This window comes from Rhamphochromis sp. 'chilingali', assembly GCF_963969265.1.
Source record: "Rhamphochromis sp. 'chilingali' genome assembly, chromosome: 5".
NCBI classification, from domain to species: Eukaryota; Metazoa; Chordata; class Actinopteri; order Cichliformes; family Cichlidae; genus Rhamphochromis; species Rhamphochromis sp. 'chilingali'.
In genome coordinates this window covers 3,889,761-3,909,376 of record NC_137932.1, presented here as the reverse complement: position 1 = coordinate 3,909,376, position 19,616 = coordinate 3,889,761, and the positions used below count along the sequence as shown (strand labels likewise).

At 42.0% G+C, this 19,616-nt stretch overlaps 1 protein-coding gene across 1 annotated transcript; it reads left to right on the top strand.

The window, feature by feature from the left end:
• The first annotated feature begins 1,668 nt into the window (after positions 1-1,668).
• Positions 1,669-19,595, top strand: mfsd2b (MFSD2 lysolipid transporter B, sphingolipid). Its single transcript, XM_080883416.1, has 15 exons — positions 1,669-1,855; positions 2,344-2,693; positions 6,250-6,375; positions 6,472-6,596; positions 10,509-10,632; positions 12,944-13,022; positions 13,150-13,331; positions 14,608-14,698; positions 15,945-16,066; positions 16,567-16,650; positions 17,466-17,549; positions 17,705-17,814; positions 18,628-18,771; positions 19,003-19,179; positions 19,296-19,595. Exons 2-15 carry the CDS (start codon positions 2,361-2,363, stop codon positions 19,342-19,344), a joined length of 1,830 nt encoding a protein of 609 aa, XP_080739542.1. The 5' UTR covers positions 1,669-1,855; positions 2,344-2,360; the 3' UTR covers positions 19,345-19,595.
• The last annotated feature ends 21 nt before the right edge of the window (positions 19,596-19,616 follow it).

The following is a 19,616-nucleotide window of genomic DNA, read 5'->3' as shown; positions in this document are numbered from 1 at the left end:
ATTGCTACATGACCTCCTCGACATGTCTTGAAGTTCTCCAGAGGCCTGGTAATGAACTAATCATTTGATTCATGTGTGTTGACCTAGGGTGAGATCTAAAACCTGCAGGACACCGGCCCTCGAGGTCTGGAGTTTGACACCCCTGCTTTAACCAGCTGTTATGACCAGCAGAGGGCAGTTGGTCGGGTTTCAAAAAGAGGCCCACCTCCTTAGAAGTCTAATAAAACCATGAGCTATTCTCTACATTTATCTTGTTATCGCATTTAAAAAGCAACCTATGCTTTACTTTGTGATTTACAAGTTGCTCACATATGAGCATGAGCTTCAGCACCATCCCTCAGTATCTCAGTTGGACCAAACACCAAAATGGCAACCAAGAAAACACCCAGTTTAAGATTTCATACTCATTACAGTTATTATGTAGTCAGAAATCAGTCATGCAGGACAAAACTGTTTTTTGTATAAGGCTGTAAACATGTTTATTTCTGCTGTAAAGTTGTGCATTTTAAAACTGAAGTCTAGGGGACACTTTGGAGACATCTACAGTTGCAAATGTTGGTATCAATCCGATATCAATTAAATACAGGGCCAGTATCGCCAATACTAATACTGATACCGATACTTTAAAACTACAAAGGCAGCTTATGCAGGTAAGAGCCATGTGTTATGACTTATGAGATATCTCATAAGTCATGACACATGGCTGACACATGACATGATGCTGAGCCATATGACTCAGCATCAATTTACACATTCTGAGCAGTTTAATCACTGCCATGTTTGCTTTCTGCAAAAAACACACCTCTGAAACACTTTGGGTCAACTCCTGTTGTTTAAATGTGCTTTAGACTGTGAATAAAATAGATGTGACAGTCAAAACACGTGTTTGAGGAATATTGTTTTTCATTAAACACACAAAATAATCTGTCCTACCATCTCTAGAGGAAGTGCATTTTTCACATTACATTTCACTGTTTGCCTCTCTGATAAGATTGCGCAAATCTCATGCAAATCATCTGAATTTGACATTTTCGTCCGGCTTCTTTGCCTATCATAATAAAAAACGCAACAATAAAAAAAAAAATGCTTAGTTTGAACGGCATCATTTCTTTTTAGGATTTGCTGCCACTCTAGATCTGTAGGCCTTTAGGTCTGGATTTTGGTGCTTCCCGGGGACTAAATCCGCACAATAACTATATAATAGTGAAGACGTTGATGATGATAATAATGCATTGTAAGAAATATGCAGCTAAATTCTTGAGCGCATTTTTTACGAGTTCCGTTTCCGGCTCCCTCTTCCAAAGAAGCACACTAATGCAAGAAGATATGAAACCAAACTGCATTGCATACATTCCACTTGTAGCAACTGCCAGTTCCCATGAATGGGATTCGTGGATTGCAATGACTGGAACACTCTCAGTGTGAAGCACCGATAATGGACTAATAAAAGATTCCTATATGTGATAGACCGTCAGATAACTAACTAGACAATAACACAGGAGCTAAGAAAGACTGATAAAAATATTTTATTTTATACATAAGTGATAAATATAGATAATATAGGAATTCAAAGGTTGGTGTTTTTGACCCGAGCTTAAAGGAGACGATAGTGAGAGATAGTGGCTTGATTGTAAAATGATGCCACTATCTCCCATGTGAAACACCGGTGCGGCCGCTGTAGGGCGCAGCGCGTCACCGTACTGAACGCAGGAGTGGAGACGCGCACCCCGTCTCCATCCTCCGCAGTCTCCTCTCCTGCCCGACAGACTGACTGAGTGACTTGCAGATCACCTCACTGACAGCTCAAAACTAACCTGCTAACTGAGCGGCACCGGCTATTTCCCATCATCACGGGGTGAGTTGATATCTGGTTAATGCTTCTATTATTTTTTATTTTTTTAATGGGCTCTGGTGTTCATGTAGGTATGCAGACTGGTTGTTGATGGATGCACTTACAGTAATAGTAACGTGAGGGCAGACTACACAGGAGGCTACTCCTCCTGCACGGGACATCGTCGCATTTGCGCTCCCGTTTGTGCCGTTTCTCAAAGCCAGCTGTGCAAACGTGTCAAATTCTGCATATCTCGGTGGTGCCATGAATTACATTCTAGTTTTATTTTGATCTCAAGACAGTTCGTTTGTTTGTGTGGATAGGTGCGTGTGTGTGAGAGGGAAAGAGAGTGGTATTATTTAGTGAACTCTCCTGCCCTTGCATTTGTCTGTGCGCAAGCATATGAACTCTTTTTTTTTTCTGTCCTTGTGCTGACAGAGAAAGTGCCTTTAAAAAATGTGTGTGTGACACAACCTGTCTGACTTTGGTCTTTCCTCTTGGCCTCATTCCAGAGCACCACAGCATGTGAATGGCTGCAGAAAGCAGCAGGGTTGTTAGAGCAGAGGAGCAGGAGGAGCTCCCTGCCTCTGGAGCTGTCACTCACCACACACACACCCGAAGTCAGAGCCACATCCAGTTTCAGCCTCTGACACACACCACTCACTGGCAGCAGGCTCCTCGCGCCCTCGCTCACACAAGGAGTCACAGCCACACTCACTTCAACAACAGCACCCCGTCACACACACAGAGGTACGGCTGTCGCCTCACACACAGTCTTTCAGCCATGGCCAAGGGAGAGAGGGGCGTGCAAGGCTCTGAAGGAAAGCCCAACGAACCTTTGTTTCCCAAAACCTCTCAGCAGGTAAGATCTTCTCTTATCATTTGTTTGTTGGTGATTTTTTTCTATTGTGCAGTCTTGCATGTGTGAGTTAATTTTAAGTCTCATAGCTGTAACCTTTGTTTGGACAATTAAGGCTTGCTGAGACTTTCAATCTCAGTTGATGTCTTTAAGGCTCAGAATGAGTCTGAATTAACTTGATTGGATAAAGTTGGGAAATAGATCTGTTTATTTGCTTATCTGTTTGGGATTAATCACCTCCATTGTTTTCCTGTGACCTATAATCCCTCAGATAACACATTCACTGTCCGGAAGCTGATTATTTTTCATGTGAGTGTTTCCACTGATGACGGCAAGATCGGCTTGATGATTAGCTTCTTTTGTCTGATATCAGTGGTGATTTGCAGTGAAAGAGGCAGTCATTATCACAGCTATTATAGGAGTAAACAGTGACTAGAGGGCAAATTTGCCGTGATTAGAAAATTTGTTGCCTTATGTGTAATTTTTTGTTGTTGTTGTTTCATTTAACCTTATAGATGTTGCACAATGTGTGTGATGAGTTGGTGTGAGGTATGCAAAGCTTTTTTGTGTGCATGGGAATGTGCTTGCACTTGTAAACCAGTTCAATCAAGAGAAGATTATAGGTCCTCACAAGAACATGACCCACAGGCAAGGGAATGAAAGACAGACAACCAATTCCTTACATGGAGTATTGTTCCTTTGTAAAGACAGATACTACAGTTCGTGGTGTCATCTCAATGCAATACCATAATAGTTAGTCATCTATTCTTTGTTTCGTTAGATTAGCTCAGGGTGTTCAGGGAACGGCAATTGAACCAGTTCTGCAACTATTTCATCTCTGCCAAACTATCAAATATGCGATGCATTTTGTTTCATTGAATTTGACTTGACAGTTGAAATTTTACACGTTTGCTTCAATCAAACGGTTGTGAAGTGGATTACTCTTCAGGCAGCAGAACAGTGATGTGAACATAAAACACGATTCACTTTTTAGCGTTATAAATGGGATTTAAACAAACTCATCTTAGACAAAGAATTAAAATGAAATAAATCAAATGTACATTTACTGGACTAGCTGTTAAGCTCAATACATACAAGTATAAAAGCGTTATAGTCTGATTTTCTGTTACAATAGTTGGATGAACTGCTTTTTTTTTGCACATTTTAAATTGCACATTAAAGAAAAATGGACAAAAAAGACGGGGAAGTTATTACACTATCTGAAAAGTTCAAATCAATAAATGCAAATTATGTGCGATAGAAACAGAACTGATGGATTAGTTGCCTTCACGTGAAGCTAGTGTGCTCCTAACACCGGATCCTAACATGATGTTTCAGATGTGACGGAAAAGTGCAGCGTATGAAAACATCAGCTCTGTAACCGTCCTCAACTATACACACTCACTTTCCATCGTCTCTTGAATCTATTAATCTATACATTTCAAGTTGAACTACCTTTAAAACAAAGGAAGGATTAAAGGTGTTTTACAGCGTAGACTCTTGCGTTCCATTCTCTCTGAAAGATGAGGACTACAAAAGGAACGTTGCACGTGAAACACATATTCTCTTTGAAACTACTTGAAACTCAGATGACATGATAGATGCACACTGAGTAGTAGCATGGGAAATTATACACCAAGAACTTTCCAATCCATCACAAAAGCGCTCGTCACATTGCGATGATATCTATTCATATGCAGTATTGTCGGGAGAAAGAATAAATCACTTCTGCGCACTAGTTCATGTTTCGATTTTGGATAAAATCCAAGGGCCTTGAGCCATGTCACTAAGCCCACTGTGGACATTTATAATGGCCTGCTGCCATCACTTTACTTTCATGCTTATAATCCATAAGCTGAATGGAGGGCAAAAAGCTGCTCTTGTTGACACAGATAACTGGATTCTGTGGCGTAAACCTGATGCACCAAAATGTCCAAAACCCTTTCAGCGACTCAACATGGATCCATTTTTACCAGGCTGACATTAGCATTGCAAACACTGAGTGTGTGCATTTTTTCTTTGATAGCAAAGCTCAGTTTTTCCCTCCCTCGCTTCTTTAATTATTCTCAGTCCTAAATCATTTTCCCTCAGTTTCATTAACTTTAGAGATTAGTCTGTCCTTGCCCCTTTGCTCACTGTATGAACTCTCCAAGTACTCTGTTTTTAAATGTGTTTTTCTTTGTGTTTTTTCCCCTCCTCAGACAGTGTTTCTGTATATATACAGTTTGTTTGTGTGTGTCTATGCTGACTTGTGTGCATGTGGTTTTTTACGTTTGGGCATCCAGCGAACAGTAGCAGGGATATCCTGTTTATCCTCTTTGACGATAAGAAGTCAGTAATGAAAGATGGAGTGTAAGATTTTGGGGGGGAAAGAAAAAGTGTTTTGAGACACAGAGAGAGTATTTTCTGCACATCATCAGTTAAACAGCATTCTCCAGACACCAAAGACTTTGATTTTTTTCCCCTCTCCAATTAGGGGTAATTGCAGTGAGAGCAGAAGAAGAGAGAGTTTTGAAGCCGGAACCGCCGCGCAGCCTTTACTTACCTCTGACCCGCTTGTCTTGAGATTGAATAATTACACACCTCCCTCCTGGTAATTGTCGTTCTCCAACCCCTTCCATATTTTGATGGGGGGAAGAGAAAATGTGAGGCGGATAATAACAGTGTGTCAGTAGGGGTTGAGGCCACTTTGGTGATTTATGTCTTTCATGCAGCTCTGAGGGGAGTAGCTGTGGACCAGCCTGGCCACTAGATGTGTGTCGACTCTGCTGTTTGTGCGTCTGACACTAAAGGTTGTGCAGTCCAGAAGGAGGAAAGGGGAAAAAAGGTCGATATGTGTTCACAGCCAGTTGTAAATATTGGGCTCCCTAGACTGCGGTGTCTCGTCGTATTCGCGTCTGAAGATGAAAGCTCGCCCTTGCTAAACACAAATGCGCAGAGTCACATGCCTGATGGTTTTAGCAGAGCACGGGGAAGGAAATGGAGACTCGGTGGGTTTCTTCGGCTCCTCTGTGGGCTCTGTGTCTGCACACATAGACCACAGTGCTAACAGCTGGCAGGGGGTCTTCTTCTGATCCTTTTTTTGAAATTGTATTTACACACAGTCACATTCCCACACAGTCATGAATGAGCAAAGAGAGGCAAAGATAAAGGGAGATGTGATCACCGTATTATGCAGTTTGGGCTGGGGTTATTTGAAGGAGTGCAGTTCACAGTCAAACACATGTCATATGTGACGTTTCTTTACACTGAATCACTGCATCATTGCAACAGGAAGATATAGAGGAAATGTTATTTTTGGAGCACCACGAATTGGAAAGGACACCTCTTTGTGTTGTAAGCCTGTTCTGATGACTTAAAAAATGTGAGAGGGACACACCTTCATTTGTGTTGGTGTGTCTGGGAAGAGTTTCTGACTGAAGGAACTTACAGTACATCTTTCAACATTTTTAAATATGCTTATGACTATTCTAGTCTTGTATGTGCAATAAATATATACTTACTGCTGTGATCTAAATATACTGGTGTGTTTTGTCCCTTCTCACATCTGTTTGCCCAGACCGACCTGAGCCAGAAGTTGTCGCTATGCAGCAAATTGTGTTTTGCCATCGGCGGCGCGCCCAAGGAAGTGGCTGCCAGCGCCACAGGATTCTTCCTGCAAATCTACCTGCTCGACGTTGCTCAGGTAAGCGCACTGGAAGCGACTTTCACAGATGAAAAAATGAGCTGGTATGGAAATGTGTGCCTGTGAGTTCCAGCGTGTCCCTGTTGCGCTCCACAGATTAACGCCTTCCAGGCCTCCATGGTGCTGTTCATCGGTAAAGTCTGGGGTGCTGTGACCGATCCTGTGGTCGGTTTCTTCATCACAAAAAGCAAATGGACCAGGATTGGAAGACTCATGCCCTGGTGAGACCCTCTCCTCTCTCTCCATAAACTAATACAGGAAAGCTGAAATGATAATTTGTTCCCAGTTTGATGGAATTTTAAAAACTGGCTGTGTATTCTTATAAACGCCAGTTGATACCACTGGCAGAGACATTCACTGAGGATTCTTCCAATAAAACACACAAATACTAAGTGAATTCATAAATGTGTGTTCCCCAACTGGAATAAAAGCATACACTGCATAAAGTGGAAGTTATAAGACTGCATCATAATATCTATAATGATTGTCTTTACTCCAGATTCCTGTAAAGATTCAATCTAAACTGTTTATGGAACTATTTACCGAAACTATAAAGCTAGGGTATGTAATTCTTGGTTTCAGTGTCTTATGTAAAGGACTGCAATTTGTTGACAGACCCTGGGACTCACTTAGGTTTGCTCCCACTCTCTCAGACATAATATGGCCCCCACATGATGCTAATGTTTATGCAAAAACAACAACAAAAACAAGCTGTGTGCTCCAGTTTTGGAAAATTATTCTCCAACTCGAGTCTGTCACCTGAGGATTGTGCTAGATAAACAGCCGTTATGCTTGAATTTGTTGTTTTAGACACTCCCTCTGATTAGCTATACAGTCTGTACACTTCAAGGACGTGGGCTGCTCTTTTTGACTTTTGAACGCCACACAAGGAGAAAAAACAGGGACGTTCATCTGCATTTGTTCATAAATCATCCGCTGGTGCTCTCTTAAATACATTTACGTAATGTGCCACGTCCCATTTCTTTTTGCTTTATCTGCAAGCTCAACCTCAGCATCTCAGGGGGCTTTGAGTGCAATTTGAATTTTGCGACTTTGTAAGTGTGGATTATACGACGCTATCAACTCAGTTTCGAAAATCATCCCATAAGCAGCTAAACCGAGTATATGTCTTTTGAACACACTGGCATGACACTTGATGTAATTTACATAAGCAGGCAATCTAATGCCTCCTCCATTATAAACCATAGATTAAACACTGGCTGACAGTGCTGGAGGGGGACCAAGTCAAGTGTGGCCAGCCAGCCACATTCAGTAGCAGACAGATGCTGATGTTAAATCAGCTTCGATTACCCCTGGGAAGCTGTCGGTGTGCGCATATGTGAGTGTGCCCACTGTGAACCTGTAGTGTTTATGGGCATTTTTAATGTGTGTTTTTGGTCATAATTGTGATGAGATGCGTGCAAAGCCTTCTTTGGGAAGTCCCCTCTGTCCATTCGGCAGGAAGTGCTTTTCTCTTCCCTCTGGCTGACCCATCCACAACCAGACATTAAGTGATTTGTATCTGCGCCTTCAGTTCTTAAGGATGGAGTCTTTTAGCCTAAAACGCATCCCTTGGGTACTGCCGTGTTTGTTATTTGTGAAGGCAGCAAACCACCATCACTGTGGCAAGCCTGAGAAAGCAGATTTATCAGATTGTCTCCATCAGAGACAGACAGAGTGAGAGTTAAGTAACAGAATTTGTTTAGTTAAGTAAACGTAGCCAAAAACAGACAATAAAAGTATATTCAATTATTAGTAAGTGTCCTACAGTTATAGCTTTAAATACCTGAGAGCTGAAAAGTATCATCCGCAAAACTCAAAATGCTACATATTAAGTAGTACAAACCCTTATTTTAATCTTAACAAGTGCTGAACTTCTGTTGACTGCGGTGGCGTTTGTTTCATTAGCCGTGACAGCTATCAGGCTGACCGCTGTACAGACCGGTCAGCAAAGTCCTCGCAGGGACACATTTAGAAAACCTTGCTGTCTAAGCTGCCAAGATATTTCACATCCGTTGTGGGGTTCAGCGCTAGTAGCCTCGACACCAGATCGCAGGTCGGCTAACTAAACTGCCCTCACTTGGGTTTGGGAGCACTGTGACAAACATAGATGGGAGGTTTTGATGAAAACAAAGAGATAAATACATGAAACAAAAGCAGGTGTAGCTGGTGAACAGTTTTATGGTTCCTTGTATTACAGAGAACTTGTCACAGTCGTCACATTTAAAGAAAGCCAATGCTACAGTCACACGAGGGGAAGCAGTGGTTAGATACTGCAGTATGAACAAAATTATTGCTTGTAATCTCGTTGCCTTTGAAATGGGTGCTTTGAAGGAGAGGTGCAGTTCTGTGCCGTCTTCAAAGCGTCTTTGGCGCATCACAACGGCGATCAAACAACAATGAGACAGAGTTAGTGTGCTATCAGCTTGTGATTGAATGGGGTCAAGTTGCAATCACTTTGGGATTAGATCCTATATGATTTGCAGTGTGCTAGCAATCAATCTGAGCTTATAAATTAAACAGCGATTATTTGCAAACCCACACTGAGCTGTCTGAGAGTGATTTCAGACAATCTGACCCAAACTGCAACTGTCTGGAGACAAGTTGCCTCCCTAAAGGCGACCACTGTGATCACCCCTGCGCCTCGACAGCCTGCTAATCTGAGCGATTACTGCAAGCAAAATCCTTCACCGCAATCAGTGATTTTTACTAGTCACAACAAATGTAGTGGTTTTAAAAGTAAAATACTTAATATGTGAGGGCAGTGGAAATATAACACGGCATAAACAGGAAATGCACATGGAAAGTACAACAACAGTACTTGAGTAAATGTACTTATATATCCACTGGGATATATGAACATGACTAAGCCTAAAATCAGCAAAGAAAGTGTAATCTCACCTACACAACCTCTTCCAAATCCCCTTTGCCCAGTCGCACATCTTTTAATTAACATGCCGCAAATGTCCCCGACAAGTCACTGAGGAGAGAATTGTAAGTGCCAGGTACTTATCAATCTTCTCTGGTTTAATTAAGGCTGTGCAAATTATTAGGACAGGTGTGACAGGTGTGTAGTCATGCGTGCATGACGTGTGAGAGAGTATGCTAGTGTTTGTGTGTGCTTGTGTGTGTGTGTGCGTGCCTTTGTTGCCTCTCCCCGGACATAGTCATCTTGCAGGAACATTCTAACTGTCCCATTCACCGGCCCCGGGGCCCTTTCATCGCTCCCATGACCAAGCGGTCAATACTGCAGCACCAGCGATGTCAGTCGCCTTTGTTACAGCAAACAATCAGGAAGAGAGTGAGGTAGCCAAGCTGGATGATGCCAGAAATGACTGCAATCAACCTCTCTCTACCTCTTTCTCCCACTTTCTCTTTCCTGGCGAAGAGCAGGTCAGAGGTCAGAGCCCCCGTGGGTTTTGTGACAGTCACCTAAATTCAATCGTTCCGTTTTTTCCCCCCACCTGCAGATGTGGCTGTGCTACAGCTATTCCGGTCTGCACTGCGGGATAAACTCCATTTACTGTTTAGAGGAGCAGGGTTGGTGATACATACTGATGTCTGCAGCCAAGTCATGCTGTCCATCATCCATCATCTGTCAGCATTTCTCTTCATTTTGAACACACAGCTGTTTGCTTTAACCATAATGATACATATCCGTTGTTTACTTATGTATTATACATGGCCCACAACGTTTTAGAAGAAAATCCCAAAAAAACTAGCACAACGCGACAGAATTGCTTCATGCTGCGTTTGCACGAGTGTGGACTACATATTTGCGTGCTTGTGTATGTGGATCTTTCATGAGGATTTGAAATACTGCGGTATTCTCCTCCCAAGGCAGATTCCTGCCATGCTTACAACATTATCATTTAGCATTCAGCTTAAACTGACTGTAATCTGACAGAAATATGGCCTCAAATTACCAGCGCTATGAAAATGACAGAGCACAGCTGCTGTAACACTTACTGTGACAGGTTGAAGCGGTGACGATGGAGGATTTGAATTCAGATCCAAGTTTGCCGCCTTTTTAGTAGGTGGTGTTTTTTAATGAAACCTTTTCAGAAACAATCTGATATTTTTGCTTCTGTATGTTTAGTTTTATCTGACACACTGTCATTTGTCTTCTACAGGATGGTGGGTTGCACTCCTTTCCTGGTGATCTCGTACTTCTACCTGTGGTACGTTCCTCCTTTCAGTGGCAGCCGGTTCATCTGGTACCTCGGCTTCTACTGCCTCTACCAAACCCTCATCACCGTGAGTATGCACGCTCTGTCAGAACTGTGTGCGTTTAAGAAATTCAGATTTATGTGTGTGCGATGCTTCAGATAACTCGGAGGGACTGCGCATTCAGTACAAGAGAGATGTCAAGTTGAAACGGGAGATAAAAGCTCTGACTGATGCAGCTCACAGTCTGCAGATGACAGATTATGTAACGTATAGACAAAACGCAGAAAACGTTGGGAATAACAAGATTTCAAAGTGGAAATGATTACAGTCATCTCATGCAGGCTCTGACAGCCCCTCGTAGGATTTCTGCTTTGATTTGTGAGATGAGCAGCAGATTAAAACCCAGAGCGCTTAAACACCTTGCCTCAAATGGGGAAGTGTAGCTATTTAAGTTCCCTTTTGTTGTGATGGTCCAAACCATTCCTCCTCCTCCTCTTTCTGTTCTGATTCTGGGGCACCCCATATAGTATGTGCTGCAGAGCATGTAGCCCACTGCAGCCACACTGTGGTGAACTGTAACGGCATGTCATTCTAACTACTTGATAAGTATACGGTCAGTCCTGCCAGGAACCTCTTGCCGGATAAATGCTGGTTGCCACTTTTAGCCGCCCTTCATTGTCTCTGCCTGTGTGTTTGTGTGAAGTTTTCTGGGAAAGCGCAGCTGTTATCATTCACAGTCTGTAAACAGAGGTTAGAATTCAACATTTCCTTTGTTTATGCAATCAACTAATAATAGCTTTCCATCTAATTAATCAGTTTTCATTCACCTCTGTGTAGGAAAGTTTGATTCCCAAATGTGTTTGCATCCAGGAAAAGCCCCATAAATGACATGCTGTACAGGAGAGCGATGGCTGAAAAAAGTCCTTACAGAGTCACATTTATTTTCGTTGTGGCTATGCATACTCATTTGGCCACAGTGCTGACTGAGCCCTTGTGTAAATTACAAAGTGAAGCAGGACTTGGTTTGCTCGCCTTTTCTCTGGGAGAGGTGGTGAGAAAGGAGAAAACAGATCTGAGGTTGGCCAGCATGGAAACTGCAGAAATTGCTGTTGATATTTATATACCGTGTATATTTTTCTTCAGCATTCTCTCTGGAATATATAGATAAAAGGCATTAAGGGTGTTTCCAGTTATGAGCCAGATTTTGTTTTTAACAGTTTGACTGGACTTTAGCACAGTAGGGCTATGAGTTACATTCTTCTTTTGTATACACGGACTGTCAAAAAATGATGGACATAGCCACTGAGACATCACCCATTGCTTTAAAGCTTTGAATTTAGCATTTTGGCTGCAACAATCTTGTTTTTCTTTTGTTTTGCTTGTTTGTTTGTTTTTTTGGAGCCAAAAGACTGTGGCATGCTAAACGATCAGCTAACAAGCCTGGTTAGCCAAATACAAAAATACTAGCTTTTCACTCATCAGAATTGGGTTGTTTTCTTGGTCACACCATGTTATTTGTTAGATGATTGCACCAAATAAAATAATTTGACATAATTTAATATAGAATAATTTAAGAAAATTGCTCCAAAAGAGACCAAGAGGATCTCAGCTAACAACCTTAGTTAGCTGAGGTGAAGGCTAGCATACAGTTAGCAGCTACACTGACTCACTTAAATCTCACCTAAATAATAAGAAGTAATAAGAAGTAAAATATATTAGAGGAGTAGGAAATAAGCTTTACACATTAATAATTTCTTGTACCAGACCACAATATTTATTTCTGCTGTAATGTTGGTCATTTTAACATAGGCGGCTTAAGGGACTTTTTGAGCCATCTTAAGTGACTATTTGAGGAAGCTTTATGGCACTTAAGTGGTTTACTTCTTCAGCCCCTTGTAAATTGTTCTTTGTTTAAATGCTAATATCAGCATGGTAATGTGCAAACATTTTTAAGGATGAAGGCAATCTTTTTAGATTTAGGTATTTGGAAAAGTTAAGAGAGAGATATTTAGATTTATCTTGTAGGGACTATTAACATGCTTGCTTAATTTTATGGCTATCTATCTATTAGATTTTGACACATACTATGAAAAAATGTTCACCTCATGTTGGTGCCTGAGGGTAGGGAACTACTGTTGTTATGAGTCGTCTTCTGGGGACCACGATCGGAGCGCAAAATTCGATTGTAACTGATTCAGTAGCAGCGGAGACACATTTTGTTCTGGACCAAAGTATTACAACCTTCAATCTTCTAGAAATAAGCCGCTAGCAATGCTAAAAATAAAATAAAATACCTTCATTATCTTTTCCTTTCCTCAGGAGACTTGTGCAACTGTTTGCCTATCTGTTATGCAGGACTTGCATTTATTTCTGTCCACGTCTTTCTGCTCCTCTTTAGTGTTTCCATGTGCCTTATTCTGCTCTCACAATGTTCCTGAGCACGGACCAGAAGGAGAGAGACTCAGCCACTGCCTACCGTAAGTTTTAATATGCACAAAGTTCTTAATGCCTGCAGTGCTGAATTAATCTTTGCTCTAGCTTTTCATTTGCATAGCGTTTGAAGTGCTGCAACCAAGAGTTGGACCTTTGCTCATTTGATGACAGGAATGACAATGGAGGTCCTGGGGACACTTGTGGGTGCTGCCATCCAGGGACAGATTGTGGCCAGCGCTCACACTCTGAAACACTGCCCTACCAGCAACATGTCGGCTGGTTACCTTGGCAACAGCAGCGGGGCAGAGATCGTGAAGAGCATGGTGCACTCCAAGGAGTACCTGTCATATGCTGTAAGTATCACCGTGCCAAGCCAGGAAGCCAGGTGTGCTAAAAGTAGGGCAAAGAGTTGGTTTGAAAATAACTTCTAGTTTACCTCGGGGCTGTGGCGTGTGTGTGTGCTCAAGGCAGTTATAGAGAATATTAGAGGCTAAAAAAAGCAGTGATGAATGAGAAGGAGGATTGTTCACAATTGGCTCCATATTTACTGTCTACAGGTTCTTTTACTTTTACCTTTTTACTACTATGTTTACCTCGTGGGAGTGAAAGGAAACACCACTGTTTGATATCTGATCCTCGCACCCTGAGCCAGCTTCCCCCTCACCACCACAAAGGGGGTGCTTCCCCTGGCATCACACTCCACATCTTGCCCCATTGCACTGAGGGGTCGCCACAGTCTGCCAGTCATTGGGCTTGTTTATGCCTCAGCCAGAACATTTGAAGCCATCTTAGATACAATGTGCTCAATATATTAATGTCTTATTTGCAGCTTAGGTTAAAGTTGAAAAAAAAAGGGGGAAAGGGACACATTCATCTTCGCATTTCAGTTTGCAGAACTGTGAATAAACTGAGCATCCATCATGAGACTTTTTTTTGTGAAGATGAAACAAGCCAGAGTCCAATCTGTCCAGTGTTGGATTTGGGGTTGCACCGCAGCTATTTGGGCTTCAAATGGTTCTTTTTCAATGGATTTTGGGTGAACCCTATCAGGGCAGCCCAAACCCTCTGCAGCCACCCACTAAATTCCTCCGTGGTTGCTGGTGAGGGTGGCACACCGTCTGGGCAAACTCCGTCTGCCCTCAGAAACAGGGAGTGTTTGATGTGCATAAATAATAATGAACTGCTGGGCTGAGCCGCATGGAAAAATAGCAAACAAACAGAGGTTGTTTAAGGCAGAGCAGTTCCTGTTGGTTTACAGCTTTAAATGTCTGTATTTTGGGATACGGATCTACTTGAGGTTTCTTCCTGTTCCTGCTAGTATTTGGAAAGCAAGATGTGCACGGATAGTTTGGCTCCCCATAGACGTCACGTCAATAAATCATGCACTGCTGAGTGATAGAATGACAAAGAATTGAAGAAAATAAAAGCCATGTAGGCTAAAAACTGGCACATTCTGTGTCGTTTGTTTCCAAAAATTGATCTATAGCATGTTAAAAAGAAAGAGTTAAATTTTTTAGGGCACTATGAATTAAAGATTGCAGAAAGTCTCAAAATAGACTGTGTTGTGTCGCCTCCATGAAACGAGATAGCTAGATGGAGACATGACTGTACGTTTCTTTCTCTCTGCAGAAGCAGGTGTACACGATAGCTGCCGGCGTTATTGGAGGCGTATTCGTCATCTGCACTGTGGTGATGTTCCTGGGTGTCAAAGAGAGAGACGGTGAGGACTTAATTTTTGTGTGATTGTGTGTTAATGAGTATTGAAATTGACCAAAAAAAGGTTAATCAGTTGTAATAGTTGACATTCAAGGTTTTAAGCAAAGGTTACGCAAACATCTTCAAAGACTTTGTCAAAAATGGACAAAATCGCTCACAGATTGGAAGGTCTCAAAGGACACCAGGTTAACTTGTCATCAACTCTCCATCAGGAGAACGGTGATCAACAGTGGGTGCTTGGCAGGAAAAAGCCACTGCCCTACAAAAACAACCCTCTTGCCTTTGTGAAGCTTGCCAACGGTCACGTGGACAGGCTGCTTGAACAATGTTTTGCGGACAGGAATGACCAAGGTAGAACACTTTGGTTTTAAATGAGAAGCTTTATGTTAAGAGAAAAGAAAACACTTCATTCCAACCATAAGAGTCGACCCCACCTCTGAAAAATAGGGTTTTAGTAATGTTCTGCACCGGAACGGCATCATAGAAAACGTCTGGACATCTGAACCAAATCCAAGTGATTCATAAAGCAAAATAATGGCCTTAAGCAAGCATTTCTGCCAAGGAAGGTTATTGCTTTGAAACAGTTTGAGTAGAGTTTGGACCTTGAGCCAACAGAAATGTTGTGGAAAGACTTGAAGTGAGCAGTTTAAGTGAAGAAAATCACAAACATCTGAAAGTTTAACCGGTTCTACACAGAGGAATGGACATGGATTGGAATACATCTAAATCAATGTGCAGGACTGGTCAACGGTCAGCAGAAGAATTTAGTAACTATTTTTACTCTTGTAATATTTATATAAAAAAATCAGTTAAACTTGTCCGAAAACTGTTATTCAGTGAGGCCCCCGAGGAACTGTTTCAGGATTAAACCAGTTTCGCTGAGACCAAATTAGTTTTCTACCCAACATATTTCATAACTGGACTTTTGTTGCATGATACCAGTATAATAAAATAAAATAAAAAACGAACAAATACAGGAAAATTTTAATCTAAACCTATCTAGAAATTGATAACACAATACTTAGAGTTACTGGAATATGTAAGAACATATATACTGGGCTACGTCTCATAGATGTGATCACATTAGCTCTCATTCTCTGCTCTTTATTATAAATGACACCTCTAACTGAGACAAGCACAGTCCACTGCAATGCAGGGGCAGTTCCAGTAGTTCCAGTGAGCAAATCTATCAGCTTTCCCTTGCTGGGTGTTATTTGATATACTGCTTATTCTAATTCCTCGTGTTTCAGATCCATACGCCCCGAAGACCGAGAAGCAGGTCTCTTTCCAGCAGGCCTTCGTCCTGGTGATGAGGCACGGGCCATACCTCTCTCTGACCGCTGCATTCCTCTTCATCACTGTTGCCATTCAGGTAAATTTATTGGCAGAACACTTCTCAGTCATGACACTCGGCCTTACAGTAAATGGAGACCTTACAGCGTGGGAGAACTGCTGGCGCTCGATGATGATTTGATCAGAGTAGAAGAGCACTTACTGAAAGCTCATCGTTTTTAAGCGTGTTGTGAGTCGCAGGGCTATTGGGAGTGATACCAGCAGTGTGTTCTTGCTTTTTGTTTATCACATGTGCGCGGATGCTCACTTTTCAACCTCACTTTAACGCTGTTTAAATGATTGCAAACTTGTCCAATTTTGCATCAGATCTGGTTCTCTGTATTTCATATATCCTCTCATCTCAGAGGAGTTATCAGCTGTCTTCTGCGAAAGCCCCAGAGCGGGAATAAATCCCGGCAAAAACACTGTCAGCAGCTTCTCCAGTCACTTTATTTGGCGCTCAGCATAGCAAGAGTGCACAGCTACAGTGCTGAATAGACAAGACTGAATATCTGAATGTTTCATCTCTGGTTTTTGCAGCTGATCCAGAGCAACTTTGTCCTCTTCTGCACTTATGCAGCCGACCTGAGGGATCATTTCCAGAATATTGTACTGACCATCCTGGTGAGTACAGCTTTTAGCACTGAAGATCTGCAACATTAACGTAACCAAATGTAACACCTTGTGCATTTTAACTACAATGTAATGTGGGGAGCTCGACTTCATTTCACATCATGTGCCACATAATCAATGTGAAGAACTTTTAACTTCAAATTTAATCCCTGAGACATCTTATTATAGAAAAAAAGCAATGAACAGTACGTTCTTGTACATGATGAAGAAATGCTGCTGTTGTAAATGAAAGAAATCTGTCAGCACAAGAGGCATAATTTGTAAAAAAAATAAACATGTAAAATTACAATTTAATTCAATTTAATTCAGTTTTATTTACGTAGCTCCAAATCACAACAGCAGCTGCCTCAAGGAGGTTTTAATTGTAGGTAAAGAACCGACAGTGATACAGAGAAAACAACAGTCAAACAGTACCCATATGGGCAAGCACTTGGCGACAGTGGGAAGAAAAAACTCCCTTTTAACAGGAAGAAATCTCAGCAGAACCCTAATTGAATTTTATATCTATTACCTACTTTGGTGTAGTATGAACCACAGGAGGAAAAGCTGTAAAATGTGTGAAAACACTGTTGAAAATCCAAAATCTGTGTAAATCTGTGTCATTTACATTTCCAAAGCTGTCCAATGGGCCGGATTGAAGTGTTCGCGTTACTTGGTGTAAAGGATTATTATTTTGTCCAGTATTAGCACTACTTGTCATGTTATTTTAAATGTTGACCATCTTTCCTAATACTATTGTTTCTTTTGTAAGTTCTAAATTAACTTACAGACTAAGTCACTTTACGCTTTTGCACACATCTGCTCAGGTATCCGCAGTAATAAGCATTCCACTGTGGCAGTGGTTTCTGCAGAGATTTGGGAAGAAGACGGCAGCTTTTTGTGGCATCACCGTGAGTAAATTGGTTTTATTTTTGTAACATTCAGCTTTGACCATCAGACTTTTTGTTTGTGCCTTCTTGTGGATGAGCTTTTAAAGTGTTTGTCTTGACCAAAGAAACAGTTTTAAGAAAGTTTGTTTTTTATGGATGTGTGTTTGTCTCTCCAGTGGATCCTGCCCTTCACACTGATGTTGGTGTTCATCCCTAACGTCATAGTGGCTTACGTTGTGGCCGTCTCCTCTGGACTCACTGTGGCTGCATCGCTCCTCCTGCCATGGTGAGACTCAACAGTTCAGATGAAACACGCTCGTCAACATAAATTAGGTGTAAATATTTGTGCTAAAATTTTAAAAGCCCTGTAGTGAACGGTCCCGTGAGCGTCCCTGCCATCTGCTAAGTAATATAAATTTGGTTGCCCCGCCCCTTGTTATAAAGGATTAAATAAAACTGAAATCCCCTAAGCCGCTGATATTGTTTACCTAAATTCAACCCTGCTATATGTATGCTCTGCTGTTCATTTTAATCCCCTTTTGATTTGATGCAAAATGTCATTAGTCAAGCCATTCTGTCAGAGGGCCCTGAGCGCTCACCAAGGTCATGCCACGGTCATGAAATGATGTCATTTTTAAGAATTACAGGACCCGTCTACTATAAATCTTCCATACCATCACAGAGCCCCGGCAACGCCAGAGGTATCACTACATCTGTTTTCCAGTCGTTGCTAAGGCCCTCGCCTCTCCTCACTCATCTCTTTTCCCCTCCCTTTAAAAACCTAAATTACAGCCTCCTGAGGGGGGCCTGTTTATTTTGGAAGGGGCTGATTGTTTATCCTGTCCCGCCCGCTGCTCATCATCTAATCGTGTTATTAGCTCTGTAATTTTGGCCCACTGGTATATCAGAGCTCTGACCTCACATCGCTGCGCGCTGGCATCCTGACTGCACGTGTGAGATAACCTAAGTAAGAGCACGAGGGAGGTCTCGGCGCGTATCAGCTTAAAGTTTTACCATGGCTCACTGTGATGTTGAACTTTTATGACAAACGACACATGCTCATTCAGCTCTGCACGCCTGTTTTTGTGCTTCAATCCAGGTCGATGCTGCCAGATGTGGTGGATGACTTCAGGTTGGCCAACCCCTACTGTAAAGGCCACGAAGCCATCTTTTACTCCTTCTATGTCTTCTTCACCAAATTTGCCTCTGGGATCTCCCTGGGAGTGTCCACCCTCTGCCTGGAGTAAGTCTGCATTACTGTTACACATGCATGATTAACTCAAGCGCTGCGCGATATTCTACGTCTGCACTTAGCATGTCATGATACCTCACCGAAATGCATTAACCCCTGGTGCGATGCATAATTCATCACACGAAAGGTGTCGAGTTTGCTCATCTGCAGGGCTGCACAGTGCGGCCTGATGCTCATTTCCTCTCGCGCATTTTAACAGAGCCTCTCCGTCATTGCTTGTAGGTTTGCAGGATACGACACAGGCGCCTGCAAGCAGCCTCCCCCTGTGGTGTACACCCTGAAGCTGCTGATCGGCGCCGCCCCAGTGGCCTTCATCGTCACGGGCTTAATGATCCTGCTCCTCTATCCCATCACTGAAGATGTACGGCTTAGGAATAAAGTCTGCCTGGAGGAGCTAAGGTGAGAAAGAAACCTGTAACCTTTGACCTCTATACTGACGTTTGAAGTGTATAGGAGAAAATTGACTGGACTCAAACGCTGTATTTGAAACCAGTGTCTCTGTGTCTCTCACATAGGAAACAAAGCATCGGCTCCAGAACAGTGGAAGATCCGAGTAACGTGTGACCTAAACGTCGAATGGAGTGAAGACGCGAAGCCACGGATTCCAGTAATGCGTCTGGGAAGTTGCTCATTAGTGTACATTACACTGCTAAATAGATTTAATGTAAACATTTTTGTTTCATTTTCACATGTACTGTACAGTCATACTGGATATATATAAATATATGAGATTACTTAATTTATATAAATGAATGTATAGAGTTATTTGCTGTGTTTAGCTCTACAACACTGTTATTTATTTATAATATATGATTCCAAAAGGTTTGATGATATGA